The sequence below is a fragment of the Chamaea fasciata genome, unplaced genomic scaffold, assembly GCF_029207755.1.
Source record: "Chamaea fasciata isolate MVZ Bird 193981 ecotype frontalis unplaced genomic scaffold, bChaFas1.0.hap1 SCAF_8, whole genome shotgun sequence".
Lineage (NCBI taxonomy): Eukaryota > Metazoa > Chordata > Aves > Passeriformes > Sylviidae > Chamaea > Chamaea fasciata.
Window position 1 is genome coordinate 12325333 of NW_027094093.1, and position 14802 is coordinate 12340134.

A 14802-nucleotide genomic window follows, 5' to 3' on the forward strand; every position below is an offset into this window, starting at 1 on the left:
ATACTTAGACCCTCCTACAAATATATGGAAAGGCAAGCTTGGCTTGAAACACTGATCACATTAAGTTCATTACTTCAATCCCTGCTCAACCATATAAAAACGACTATATTTCACATCAAGAATGAATCTGGCTCTTGGCTGGCATCACTTTGTCTAAGGGACAGCTGGCCAATTCCTAGTGTTAATATCAGAAATCAGGCAATTATGTTATCCAAGTTTTTCCTGTAGTGATGTGATGTCTTAGCACACTTCTGCTGAGCTCTGTATTTTATGGGCAAAATTATACTTCTGACCATACCAAGATGAAAGAAAAGTCATGCAGCCATGCCATTAATAACCTTGTCTTCAGGAGGTCAGTGACTCTGCAAGCAAACACATAACATCAGGAGAAAAGTGTGGTGGCAAACTATATGGGAACACTTCCTGTCTCGTCCCTCATCTCCTACAGCCAAATTATGGCAAGAACATCCAGTGCACAACTGAAGGAGACCAGCACCCTGAATCTCTCCATTTTAATGTACAACACAGTGCCAGCTGTAATTCAGCTCTAGTTTTACAAAAATACAGACACAAGAGCCACTACAGTTTACAAAAAAGGCTAAGGGCTCCTTCTCACAGCAAACTGAATGCCTCAGAATGCAGCCAACAACCGTAGAACAGCTTGTAGATGTCTTTCTCCTTCCTGTCAAGATTACCACAGCATTTAAAGATGTCATGAACACTGAATTTTTAAATAACTAAAATTTGCTGAATGGACACAGAGATCACAAGTTCTCGACAGGGCAGCAACAGCCCTAGTTATTCACCTTCCCATGTTTGTTTTGAAGCAACTGAGGTAACAGCACAAGGTTAGCACAGAAAAGCATTGAAAGCTTTGACATTTCCTTTCAAGTCTTATCTGGCTCCTCTTAACTTCACTACTAAAAAAAGTTCAGTAACTCTTCAGTGAACTTTGACAAGTGCACCCATTTTACAACCACCCACAGACACACTTATTAAATCAAACAAGGCAAAATCAATATATGCTAGTAACACATATAAACAAGTTTTGGGCTTTAGGTGATATTTTCTTGAGAAATAGTTTTCAAACTAGACCTTGTCTGTGTCCTCTAAGGAGATTGTTTCATTCTGCAAGACATTGTGTTTATTCACATCTGCAATCCTTTTATTTTGCCAGTTTAATGCAAATAAAAAAGAATGTTGCTTCTCATCAGCAAAACCCATCACCTGCCACAATTACTACTATGTCACTGCACAGAAGATGGGTTGCTGCAGACTTTTTGGGTTGATTTAATAAGCATTTTCTTGTAATTTTAGGAAGAAGTCTCCCATTCTATCCTAACACAAAACAACAATTTGGCAGAAAACAATCTCCATTAAATAGGTGGGAGTAGGAATATTTTTTACATCTATGAAATCCAAGTTTGTTTAGAAAGAGCAGTGAGTAAAATGATTGCTCTTGCCATACCAGGTAAGGAGAAATCAGAACACCAGTCTTGTGAGTGGCGCTGGAATAGTTACACTTCCTGACCTTTGAGAAATTACAGGACACGGATACATCCTGTTGGCAGCACAAAAACACCCTGTTTGATGAGAAGACGTATTTAACTGACAAAATGTTGCAACATTAAAACTTCTTTGTTTTGTATCTATATCAGCCTGTAAGAACTTGTTATCATCAAGATTTTTGTCAAGAGAACTAAATGAAGATTTAAAAAAGTGACCTCTTTTGTGTATTATTAAACAAAACCCCTGTCAATTTAATCCTTTATTCTAGAAAAATATTTTATGACAAATTAGATTATTTTAAGATTACTAACTTGGTGAGGTTTATGTTTCTTAACTCTGATTTGTTCCTTGGACTACTTTTGTTGAAAGATTTTTTTTTAATCTCTAGAAAATGTTTAACCAAATCAGATAAGCTAACTGCTATTTGCATTAATAACAAAAGCAGGTTGTTGAAGACTGTAAAGCAGTCAAAAAAGCACTGAACACCTGATCTGCATCCCTCTAGTGTCTTTGGCTATGTAGATAGCAGTATTTACAAAATGACCTTGACTTTATGCACTAGGGATAATCTACTTTATAAAATAAAAAGCAAAAGTATAAAAGTTTTCAATCACGTTTGGAAACTGTAACATACATAAAAAGATCAACATTAAATATATACAATATAAAAATACATTTTTTCATTATGAAAATTATAATACATAGCTATAATACACAACATGTTGAGCCATCAGTCACAGCTACAATATATGCAGATTCTTGTTCCACATTATGGCTGGACTCTGGGTATGATATCTCGGTGAGGAAATTCCTCAATTTCAGAATGAAACATCAATTCTAAAAGAGAAAGGAAAGAACTATGTTTCTTTTGAAAACTTGCACCTGAATACAATTCCATTATTCTTGAAAAGTACCCTGGCATTCCCCCAAGCCTCCTGCTTTTCATCCCAATCATAGCATCAACAACTCAGCGATGGCAAGGGCCACCAGTGGTTTTAGAAAACTATTGCAGATCCCCAAAATTGACGGAATTGGTGACAATGTTAGCAGTTGATCATGTGCAATGCCATCGTACATTCAACGTGGACACTGAAATGCAACTGGGAATTAGACTAAGGGATTGTTAAAATTTTGAGAGTGTCAGGAAGGAAGACTTCTGTTTAGAGACTTGTTCATTTTTAGAAGTCTCTGCTCTGTGTCTCACAGTGTTAACTTAGCATACCCCATCCTTAGCAGACTAAATTTTCTCTGCTATTTGGAATAAGTACTAATGAATTTCTCTCTAGAAATTTCCAAGGTGGTCTTCCAATCTTAGTGGGCACGTGTAAGTATCAAAAAATTTAATCAAAACCTGGGTAAAATTCTGCCACTGGATTCCTTGAGTAAGTCTTTATTGTTTATGGGTTTTAAATATGATTCAAGCATCTATTACAGATTTTACCATTGAGGACTGTAAAGGCTGCCACTAAGTTGTTTGGGGTTTTTTAACTCATTGTTTATTAGAAATAAACATGGTAATTTGAGCCAGCTGAAATACACCCATACATTAAAATTCAAAAGTAATTTGAAGAGGAATGTTGAATCCTCAGCCTCCCAAACACTAATCTGTGCTTCAATTCATGGTGTTCTTAGGATACCTTTTGACTTTTAAGTTGCAACTTAGGATTTTTGTGTACAGCATACCTCCAAGTGACAGGCTGCATGCACTTGACAGGAATGCTGAGTTAGGACACTCCTTTTGGATCCCAGGTGGAACACAAAAGGAAGAAGGCCCAGTTTCTAGCCAAGTTTCTTCTATGAGAAGAACTTGCTTCCCCCTCCTCCAACCTGGACCAGCACAAGCAGTCCTCATTTGAAGTCCTGTTCTGCAAGCACAAACTCCCTTTTCAAAGCCAGGGAGTTCCCAAAACTACTGAAGTGACACACTGGAAATACTACTGAACTTGTAAACCATTTAGCATTTGCAGAAGGAACATTATTAATATTAGGGAATTTTCTAAGACACAAGTAGAATAAATACATTTGAAATATTTAAAATACTGTTAAAGTATTTAATATTATTTTTCTCTTCATTGAAAAGAGACGTTCTGTAATGTTTCAAAATTCATGTTGCTTCAGACAGGACAAATAAAGCTTTTCTTTTTAAATTAATGTTTATTATACCAAACACAGACACCAGCATCCTAAGAAGCATTTGCTGTGAAAGGTTGCTAGGAGATACTTGTTTTTCCTCAGTCACAAAATTTCTCAGGACTGCTCTTGAACACCAAATGCAGAGCACAGCAGATTAAAAAAAACCAACAACTTGAACAAACAACATTTTACCTATTAATGTTTCCTACCTTCACTGTGGTCTAGCTCTGGTCGGGAACTTAAGAAGATCCAACTTGTCCCAACTAGAACAGACACTATGAGATTCACCACAACCCAGGAATGAACAATTTCTGCCTCTGTACCTGCAGTCCTGGGAAAGACACATCAAACCATCAGTCAGCACTGGTGCACAGAAGTTACAACAATAATTGCAGCAGAGTAACACCAAACCAAGTTTGCTAAGCCAGATGCGAAAAGAGAGCTACTTGTACCATTGTGATGGTCTTGTATTGCAAAGGCCTGATAAAGAGAACAATTACCAAAGACCACAGAAACCCTAAACCTCCACCCCTCACAAAAACTAACTGCCCAAACCAGCAAATTTTCACATAAATGCTTTTGTTCTGCTTCTCCTTCGTTTATTTTAAAAATTCGTGCTACCAGAATCTGAGTCCATTAACAGGTACTTCAGAAAGTAACAGTTTTGGATGGGATCACCTAACATGAATTGATGGTTTATATTTAAATGCCAGCTGTGTCTGCTAAACCCATGCATCCTGTGGCAGACTTCTTTAAAAACAGTGTTGACTGTACACAGAATGTCCTGCCCTTGAACCCGAAGTGGTTACCTCAGTAGGGTTCTACTCTCAAGCAAAAGAGATTCTTATGATTCCTGCCAGATGACATTTCCAGCATCATTCCAAGTCGTTGGAGGTATAACGGATTTGCAAACAACATGACTAAACTCATCCTTGAGTTTTTATTTTTCAGTGAAAATATGAAATATTCAGGACAAGCTCAAAGGCAGGTTCAGAAATAAAATGCTTCATCAATACTTTCTTACATATCTTGTACAATCTCTTCAATCTGCCACTTTGACATGTGAGCTGTGTTATAATTTATAGAGGTGGTTCCTTGTTTCCTACCAGATGCTGCCATTTTCTGAAGGTGGTGTGTAGAGGTTGATTCTGTCACATGTCATCTGCTGGCTTAAGGATAAGATAAGAGCAGCAAAGTACACTGGAAGAAATGGAATTAGTAGTGTCAGATAGAAACTCCCAAAATGCTGTTTCATCATGACATGGTATTAATCACTATGTTTTCTTTCACTCTACTGCCTCCAATCATAGTCTGCTTTAATTAATTCTCTTCTCTATAACATTCCCCTGACCTATCAAAATCTGGTTTCTGCACTTTTGCAATCCATGAGCTACATCAAAGCTTGCATCTTGTGATTCTGTTTTTTTCTTAGGTTTGTGTTCTATATCCAGAAATGGAAAAGAACTATCTCACTAACAGCCCCACTAATGCTACTATTGCAAATGCTTTTAAAAATATGGAACGAAGTGTTTATGGCCTTTGCTGTTTTCAACTACTGAGCAAGTAATTTATTCTAAAGCAGAAAATAACCTGGGAGGAAGATTTCAGTAAAAAGAGTACAGAGTTTTCCATTTACTATATTTTCTGGACAGCTTCCTATCCACTTCAAAATACTTACAGAAAGAAGCTAGTGCTGCTGGGTCTAGGGTAAGAAAGCCCCTCAGTGCAACTGATGCTTTTGCCAGATCAATCCTGATAACAAAATCAAGAGTTATTAACCCAGCCCAGCAAGACAATGATATTGTTCCTCTAACATTCTATTGTTCTTTTACTTTTTGCAAGGTATTTTTTCTGCCTCTTTAACAGTGCCTTAATATACAACTATATTCTACACACATGGCAATGGTCCCCATTATGCCAATTCCAAAATAAAGGAGGATGTTCCATGAGGTTTCACACTGCAGACCTTTCTGAAACAGGGAGAACCTGGGGACATCTGTCCCCTCTAATCCTTGCCATTCAGTCCAGTGACCATGCTAATGTAACTGCTTACACTGCTTACAGGAGCAAATGTGAGGAACTTGGGACACCTCCCTGCCATCCTCGCAGGGAAAAAAGTCACAATTTTTTTCATAGCACCATCTCCTCCTCTGGCTTATCCTACCTGTAACTAAAAGAAACATTTGTAACATCCATGAATCTAGGCAATTATCTTTTTTGAGTTTCTGTCTTTTCATTCCCAGTCTTAATCTGTAATGCAGAAGCCCCAGCTAAGCCAGGTCAACTGTTCACTCAGCTGTGTTTCAAACCTGACTAAGGAATGGATTCATATGAAAAGTGAACCTGATAGAAACATTTGCTCTCCACCCCTCTTCACAGTCCCACCTCAAAAAAACAGGTCAGCTCGTGCATTTGTTTCACCTCCTGATCCCACCAACAGCAGCAGTACATGGAAGCAGGGTGCAAACACTGGACAGAAATGAGTACCAAAGGTCTGGATGCACAAGTACACCCATTTTGTGTTTAGTCAGCCATATGAAAAATCATTCTTTGAGTGTATCAGTTAAATCATCAACAGCAAATCAAAATGTGCCATAGAAAGGGGAAAGGAATATAATATACACAAATTTTGTATTTATATTTATATTTATATTTATACACCTTTCAAATACAAATATGTTTTACCTGTCAAAGGCTGAGACTGTACTGATAGACAGCAAAAAATAGAACAAACTTTGAGCTGGGTATGCTATGGTCTTATACTGTTCAAGCAGGTTAGAAACCATGGAAAGCTCATTTCCTGCCAAAATGTAGATAACCACGATGTTCCATACAGCATAACCAGCAAGGAAACCATGGGTGAAGAGGCCCAAAACCCTGAATGGAGGAAAGAATATTAGACCAGTTTTAGCATCTTGAATTGGCTATAGATAGAAAAGGCCTATGAATCCATCTGTTGAACCCTGTTTTTCAAGGCCCTTCAGAGATTGTTTCTGAGTGCTTTTTCTGATCTAGTTCAAAAAGTTCTAAGCAAAAGTTGTTTCCTCCCATCACACCAGACTTCACCAGAACCTGAGCACATAAAGAAAACAAACATGTTTTGCCTTCCCTTCATTACAGCCACAGGCATCAAATACTTTCACTTGTAGCTGCCTGTAGTTTCCCAAGACCACTGCCCCTTACACTTACACCATGTTCTAACTTGTCCCCAAGGCAATCTTTTCAATATTTCCATTGCGAAGGAAAAGCTTGAGCAGGAAGCCCAGGCTTCCAGCTAAAATACACCACAGAAGAAAATGGTTATCTTCTCATTCTCTATCACAACACAACCACATATTAAAAAAAATGTTTTTTGCTATTATATGCAAGCTTATTCCCCCAGTGCAATTTCACTCTTCCCTCTTTTCCACCAATCAGGATTTTTCTTTGAGAACTTTCTGAATTCAGGGTTTTTTATTAAGCTGCTACACATGGTGAGTCAGTGTTATCTTCTAACACATATCTGTAAGTGACTAATGTTTTGGTTATCAGCTGAATCTCTTGCTATTGAGATTTTGTCTGAATCTTTGCAATATGGCTTACTTAGTTATTCTTTTTATAAGCTGTTTTCTCCATGTGATGTCTAAACTAGAAATACATAATCTTGACAACTAGTATTGAAAGCTAGAGGACTGATAAACTTTATACCTTTTGAATCCTGAACCGCCATTTATTAGGAATATCCAAAAGAAATAAAAATACATCACAACTATAGAGGAAAGACACTAATTATCAGGGAGGAAAAAAAATAACCCCAAACCAAACCCCTGATTTATATTTATTTACATCAGAACATTTATTTTTCACCTGAAACTTCGGTGTACTGAGAGGGCAACATCTCTAGTAGTCCATGAAGCCTTCACATCCAGAAGTACATTGATATTTTCAGTGGTTTTAATCAATTCTGCACGGTCAGCTGCCTGGAAACGCCCTGAAAGGACAAGGAAATCAGTTTTAGAGAGTTCTGTTTCCTTTCACCATCATTTCTACATTAATGATTATTAGTGTTAAAAAGCCGTAAGCATCAGAATTTCAATTAGAAAATTTCTTCTCCCCACTTCCTGCCCTTTGTCAGCTTACACTGATACAGGATGCCTGTGAGTAGTGCATCCTGGTGGATCAGGCTATGGAGTTAACAACAAGCCAAGCACTTTGGGAAATTACTCAGTGTTCCTGAGACAAAAAAAGCCAAACAAAACAACAGAAAACCACAAACACCCTGCAAAAAACTTCCACTTTAAAGACTTTTTGTAAGTAATAGTTTCTTCTCAAGGTACTGTGACAATATTAAGTCAAAAAAGCTCAGCTGGGCACTTTGAAACCTTTTTCACCCCCACCATGGAATTAAAAAATTGAACCAAATACAGCAGCACAGCAACAGCAGCATTCACTGTTGAAAAATTATCATGTGTATTTATATCCAAATAATTTTTGTTTCGGAAAACTCTTTAAAAAATTCTTCCCAATACTACAGTATTTGGATTTTAGATACAATCATGCTGCTCCTAATTGCAAGGATGTTCTTAAATTAATTAAATCACAGTATGAACTCACGGTTTTTTTCAACAAACACTTTGCTAACAGGCTGACTAATTCCAGTGGGAGCAGCAAACACAGGCTGCTGATCTGGGCTCTTTCTGTGCTCATCTTCAATGATGTCTTCCTCCTCCACTTCCAGCTCATTGGAGCTCACTTCGGCTGGCCGAGGTTTCCTGTTGGCACAGAACACACAGTGGGTCAGAGAAAGAATAGGAGGTCATGTGTAAAATCCAAAGGCTCCAATGAACATTTAACATGTCTGCCCTGACTAATGAGAACCCATTAGACTGTGACCTGTATAGTATTACCCTGTTTGTAATTTTAAGGGCTAAAGTTCCCATGGAGTTAGTTGACTAAAACCGTAAGACTAATTCCATACCAAGAGATTAACTATTAGAACAATAGGGAAGAAATGCTAACTTTCATAAAATTAAGATAATAGAATGACAGAAAGCAGTTCCAAATTCTAATTTTTTCATGTCTGTGACTGAACTATTAGGCTCATGAAAATGTATTTAGAGCTGTGATGCCTCCAGGTATACATAGAATGAAGAAGTGAAAAAAGTTAGATCTTAACCTTGGAAACAACTGTACAAAGGCCAAATGATATTGTGGGCTTCAAGATTTTACATTGTTGTCAAAGGACAATGTAAAATACTCCTCAGCCACATTCACTGTCACAGTTACTCCAGATTATGAGCGATACTAGTTTTGTCTCACTTTGTTCTTTTTCTCTGTTTGCGGATCACCGTTCCTTCAGCTTCAGGGACATCCATGCCATTTCCATTCTGAAATAGGGATGCCACATTTTGCTGGGTAAAAGAGGTCTCAGAATCTGAAGATTAAAAAAAAAAACCAACTCAACATAAAAGTTCCAGAGCTTTCATAGAAATGGAAATACATTCATCTATAGTTATTACATATATAAAAAGAGTGGCCAAAAAAGTAATGATCTGAGCTTTGAATGATATAAAGTATTACATAATTTTCAAAACTGTCTATACATTATTTTCATGGAGGTTTGTACCCTATGAAATCTGAACCCAGAAAGTGAATACCACTCACCCAGAGATTACTTTTCAGCTGTCTTAGGTAAAGAAGCACATGAAATGTTTTAAACCTATATACACATTCTCCAGTAATATTTCTGTGTTCCCAAGTTTTATTTACTGCTCTTTCCCATCTGCAACTACCTCACGTACCCATCGGTACTTTCTTCTTCTTGCGTTTCCTCTGAGGTGGGGCATCAGGAGGCTCAGGAGTCAGGGGCTCGCTGCTTTCAGACTGCCGACGAACTGCTGCTGGCACAATGCCATCTAAAAACCACAGGAAAAGACCCAGCCTGAACTCAGAGCCACTGAGAAACAGGCAAGAGAAAGGTGCCAGCTCAGCAACAACTGAGATGAAAATGCATTTGCTATAGTAACATATAAGAGTTGGGTATCAATGATGAGAAGTAGAAATATACAAAGGTATTTCACTGTAAAGGTTTCAGGCTCAGAAGGGAATTTAAGTATCCAAGAAGTAGCACAATTCCCATTTGGGCATATAGAAGAGGACTGCCTGAAAAGAATGCATCACCAGAAACAGTGAAATATATCTATTATATTTCTCTTTTCTATGTGCAAAGATTATAATGCAACAGCCAAGAAAAAATTAATAGTTTATTACAAGGTAATCGACACAGATACGGGCTAAGGAAAATGTCACCACATCAAAGGAAAATTTAAATGCTAAACATACAGCACAAGAATAAAGAAAGAGCAGAAAAAATCCACTGAAGAATATTTACTCCAGTCTGAGAGATGAATTGTTATACTGTGGAGGAATTATATTTCCGTGAGGGGTTAATATGAATTCATATTATAGTGCAGGAGGAGGACTCCAATTTTTATGGTAACAACTGAACCTTTGTTTCCACTTCAAACTCAGGTTTACCCACCTTTTATAAACCTTTATTGTGCAAAAATGCAAAATTAACCAGCAAAGTAATGGCAAAAGGTGTACTTGGCACCATCTTTCAGCTCACTGGAAACAACAGTAAACAAAACTTAATCCTTAGGATATCCTGCTGGCAACAGCTCTACTTGTTGCATTTAGAGGTCTGTTAATGAGGCCTCACTTTTAAGCAAATAAAGGAGGTTTACTCGTCAAACTTTTATATGGACGTAAGTCAATTGGTTACAGAAATCCACTAGATTGTATGAACATGTTCTGCTTTATCAAAATAGACCAGACTTACAGTCTTGCTTAAAACAATATATTTGTTCTGCAGATCTGCTTCTTGTAAAAACACAAAGCTCTCATACTAATAATCTTTTACAGTCAACCCTTCAGTGATAATGGAGTGATTAACTTGTGATTTTATTTGGCCAAGGGCTGAAATTGAACTAGACTGCTAAATGAGTTTTATCTTAGTTCATTCAAAAATTCAAGTGCTTAACACATTCAACATAAGCAGCTTACAGCTGGAAATGTCTGTTCAATGAATTATGCAAAGAAGTTAGAAGGGAAAAAAAACTGCAGGAATAAAAGAACAATTTTCAGTTGTGGCAGGACCTTACCTAATGGAGTCTTTCCTTTGGGTTTCCTTTTTTTGGGACGACTGAGTGGAATTTCATCTACATAACATAAAACAGAAATATGGGTGCACAGCAAGGAGAAACCTCCATTTCCTTTTCTTAAGAGCCATCCTATTGCAAGTTAAGAAACAGATTCTTTTTTACAAATGATGACATCCTTTGTTTTTCCAGGTAGGATGGCAATTCACCAGTTCACACAAGGAGGAGAAGTACAGAAGATGGTAGGAAAATAGGGTAAGAAATCAAGGTAAGAAGTCTTACATGCAGCAAAGGCTCAATACACACATGCGTGTATGTTAAGTGATAAACTGAAATACTTTGAATAATGCTCTGGAAAAGAAACTTATTGTTTAAAGCACAGTGGCAACATTTCAGTTACCTTGATGGAAATAGCAAACGGTAAAGAGAGCGAAGAGAAACAACAGTTCTAACAATGCACAGGTGTCCAGTTTAAATAATCAGCCTGCATCTAGGAAAAGTACAAGGCTATATCTTTAAAGAGAGAATGAGTGGCACCAGAAGGTACTACAAATGTTTGTAGCTTTCTTTAATAACTCACCTTGGCTTCCACTTCGTATTGAAGAAGAAAAGTCGTTGATGAGCAGTGCAAAAAGATGAAAAGAAAGTTAATTTTGAATCAATTACAACTCACAACTGTGAAATTCACACTGCTGCTTTTATGGTTAATTTCCTTAACACCCCCCCCCCCCTTTATGAGCAGCTGTGTATAACAGGGTTAAGGCAAGATTCAACAGTTTGTTGGTGACTATGCACAATTTCTTGATTGGCTAGCTGTGATCAGATTAAAAGCTTTAATCACCTGGCTAATTAAAACTTGTCTTACTGCCTAGTATATAACAAACCAGCAAAAGTTATGAAACGTTTGAGCCTATACATCACTAAAAAGACACTATCTGTCAACAATCATAAACATCACATTTACTTGCAGGTACTTTGAAGGAATTCTGAAGTAGCATCTCATAAAAATTATATAATTGCTTTTCCTTTCACACTGAAAAAAAGCCCAATTTTTTCCTTATACTACATCAAACTAATAGATACCTAAATCCCTATTAAAGAATATCTAGCCTAATCCCAGAAATTCCTGTTTTAAAGGATTTGTGATTCAAATAAACTAAAGAACACAAAATAAAAGAAAGGAAGAAGAGATTAAAACAGACAACGATTAAACTATACTAGACATTAAAACTGGAATATTTGTCTACAAGTTTTTAGAAGGTTTATCTCTCATGAGTATTAAAACTGAGGTAATATGGTAAAATTTCTTGGCTTCTATAAAACTTTAAAATGTTTTGCATTCCTTGTAAAGCATTTTGGGACAATAAATTAGCAAGATAAGCAATTTTACTACTCAGATGTTTATCAGACTTATTTCTCCTGATGTTATTACTTTCAAAATCTGCAGTACAGCATCATGACCAGTTCCACAGAATGCAATGATTTTACCTTGGCACTGGAGGAAGGGCACGAGGCGGGCACTGAAAGACAAAAGAGAGACAAAAGTCAACCTCTGCCAGTATGAAACCACCTCTCAGAAAACAGCTTCAGATCAGGACATCCAAGGTATGCTTTGCCCTGTATGCCCCCTAAATGGCCAAACATTCCTAATGGAGATGTTACATAAAAGTATGAGGTAAAAGATGCTGAAATAACATGCCTTTACCAGAGTTCTGATGGGCACTGCAGTAGGAACATACAGCTAACCTCTGTGTGTGGAGCACAGCTTGCATTTCAGCTTCAATAATTTTCATTTTTCATGTAAGGTACCAGTTTCATAAGAAAGCTTATTAGTCATTCTATTTAAATAAATATAAAATCCTGCAATAATTTATGCATTCAATATAACTGTACAGTATACAACGTGAGTTGAGTATTTTCTATTAATGAAGACGTAAATTCAGAACAATAATAAAAACAATAAAAGGGAATAAGCTCACTTATGAAAATACTTTAAAGTATTATAAAATATTATTTTTCCATATAATTTTGAACATATTTACCAGCAGGTCAAACACCTGAAATCCAGAAGTATGTCCTGATAATAATCTGAAACTGAGCTCGTACCTTTCTCTCATCTAGAAAAGGGAGTTAACTTTCAGGTTTTGTACTACACAATTATATTAAAAGAATATACATAAAGAAGTATTTCCCATGCTCAGAAAATTCAGATACCAAAAAGAAAAAGACTGGTAAGACTGAAGGATCCACGAACTTACCACTTGTTTCTTTCCCATATCATTTGAAGTGGTTCCCTGAAAGAGGCACTGTGAACTGGTCTATGCTCCCTCACACTGCTCACATTGAACCTCAGCTAATTCTGAACTAAAAATAAACTTCAGGCAGCCAGGATTAGCTGGATGTGAACCCTCCTGCTCCTGGGTCAGGACCCAGAGCTACTCCCTTTTGAAACAAGGGCAGGTTGTTCAACTGCAGCAAATGTCATTTGCACTAAAACACCCTTGACTCTGCATGCTGGTACAGGTTCCTATAAGCAAATTTTACATTGGTTTGTTTACCCAAAGCAAATGAGATGCCTCATGCAAGGAAGGGTTTGTGGGATTAGACCTCAAATCTCTGACTTGGATTTTGGCCATGCTGAAGACTAACAGCAAATGCCATTTACACAGGTAGAGAACTGCACGCCCTAAGTGGCACCCAGCAAACTGGTGGGGACTGGTCACACTATACTGGTGCACCATAAGGGAAAGAAATATTGGTAAAGGTCAGATCTCATTACTTTTATTGTTTCCAACATTCTAGTGGCAATAAATATTAAATGTTTAAGATACCTGGTATTTAAAAAAACTAAAAGCTAAAACCCCAATAACAAAAGCCACAAATCTTTTACGCAGCATTCACTAACTATGCAGTAGTAATTCCGTACTCTGTAGTACCTCTCTGTTTTATTACCTTCTACAAAACAACTGGCACAAGTGCATTGATTTCTGTATCGTTTATTCCTTGCAACACATGAAACCACATGCAAGCAGCCAGTCGTGAATACTCATCTGTCCATCTGTGTGACAGTCCCCACTCGGCCATATAAGTATCAGCTTTGGTCTATTTGCAGTTTCCCTGTCTGAAGTAACTCACGTCAAATTTCACAGAAAGGGTGAGTTTGTGGACAGGTCCCCATAGACATTTTGTTATGGACAGAAGAGCCACTGAGTGCTCTAACGTGCCCCCGAAACCAAGAGACTCCCACAAACCAGGCAGCCGCTGCCTCGGTCAAACCCTGTGTTTGCACACCTGAGCCAGGCCACAAGACAGTGAGACGCACCTGGAAACTCAGGAGGGAAAAAGAACCACCCAACTCCCCTGTCCACTCCGGGATGCTGAGAAGGAAAAGTTTAAACGTCCAAAATGTTTTAAAACACAGAAGCAGCCTTTACAGATTGGCTGAAGCTTGCAGATTTTCTTTTGAGAGATTTGTGTGAAAAAAACACAACCAGGAAATGCTTGCTTGCTTCCGCAGCAAAGATGGGCAGAAACGTGCCACCCAGCGGCCGGTTACATTCCGCCTTCCCGCGGGATGCAGCACGCCGGGCACCGCAGCGCAGCGGGGATGTAGGAGCCGCGCTACCAAGGCGCTCCGCCACATCCCTTCAGCAACAGCCCTCAGGCGGGCCAAGCTCCCGCCGCCCCCCAAGCCCGCAGCCGGGCTCCCCGCGCTGCAGCCCCACGGAGCCGTTCGCGTCCCCCGCCCGCTCCGGCCCCACCGCCCCCTCACCGCGCCGGGGCGCGCCCGCCGCGCCGCCATGGGCCGCGCCCGCCCGGCTCCGGCTCTGCGGGGAGGAGCCGCTGCTCCTTCCGCTCCGCGCTGCGGCTGCGCCCCCTCAGCGCCGGGAGGTGCGGCCGGCCCGGGCTCTCCCGGCTGCGCCCTCCCGCCGCGGCTTGCTCACCCCAGCGCGTCCGGCCCCGCGGCCCCTAGCGGGAGTCGTGGTCTCTCGGGCTGCAGACAAACAAAATCAAAGGGAAA

At 38.8% G+C, this 14802-nt stretch overlaps 1 protein-coding gene across 1 annotated transcript; it reads right to left on the bottom strand.

Moving 5' to 3' along the window:
• Window positions 1–2108: 2108 nt before the first annotated feature.
• On the bottom strand, window positions 2109–14592 carry TMEM237 (transmembrane protein 237). Its single transcript, XM_066189692.1, has 13 exons — window positions 14554–14592; window positions 12270–12301; window positions 11362–11372; window positions 10785–10841; window positions 9423–9536; window positions 8941–9055; window positions 8236–8393; window positions 7489–7612; window positions 6328–6519; window positions 5321–5394; window positions 4749–4842; window positions 3852–3973; window positions 2109–2346 (listed from the first exon to the last, which is right to left on the bottom strand). The coding sequence occupies exons 1-13, from the start codon at window positions 14581–14583 to the stop codon at window positions 2279–2281; spliced, it is 1191 nt and encodes a 396-aa protein (XP_066045789.1). The 5' UTR covers window positions 14584–14592; the 3' UTR covers window positions 2109–2278.
• Between the last annotated feature and the right edge of the window lie 210 nt (window positions 14593–14802).

Bases quoted from the DNA above. Each gene is read 5' to 3' on its own strand.
- TMEM237 (XM_066189692.1), bottom strand. From the start codon at position 14,583: ATGGCGGCGCGGCGGGCGCGCCCCGGCGCG. The intron at 7,613-8,235 runs GTGAGTTCATAC...TTGTCCTTTCAG, and splicing joins AGTGTTTGTTGAAAAAAACC to GGCGTTTCCAGGCAGCTGAC. The intron at 6,520-7,488 runs GTGAAAAATAAA...TCCTCCATTCAG, and splicing joins TCAGTACACCGAAGTTTCAG to GGTTTTGGGCCTCTTCACCC.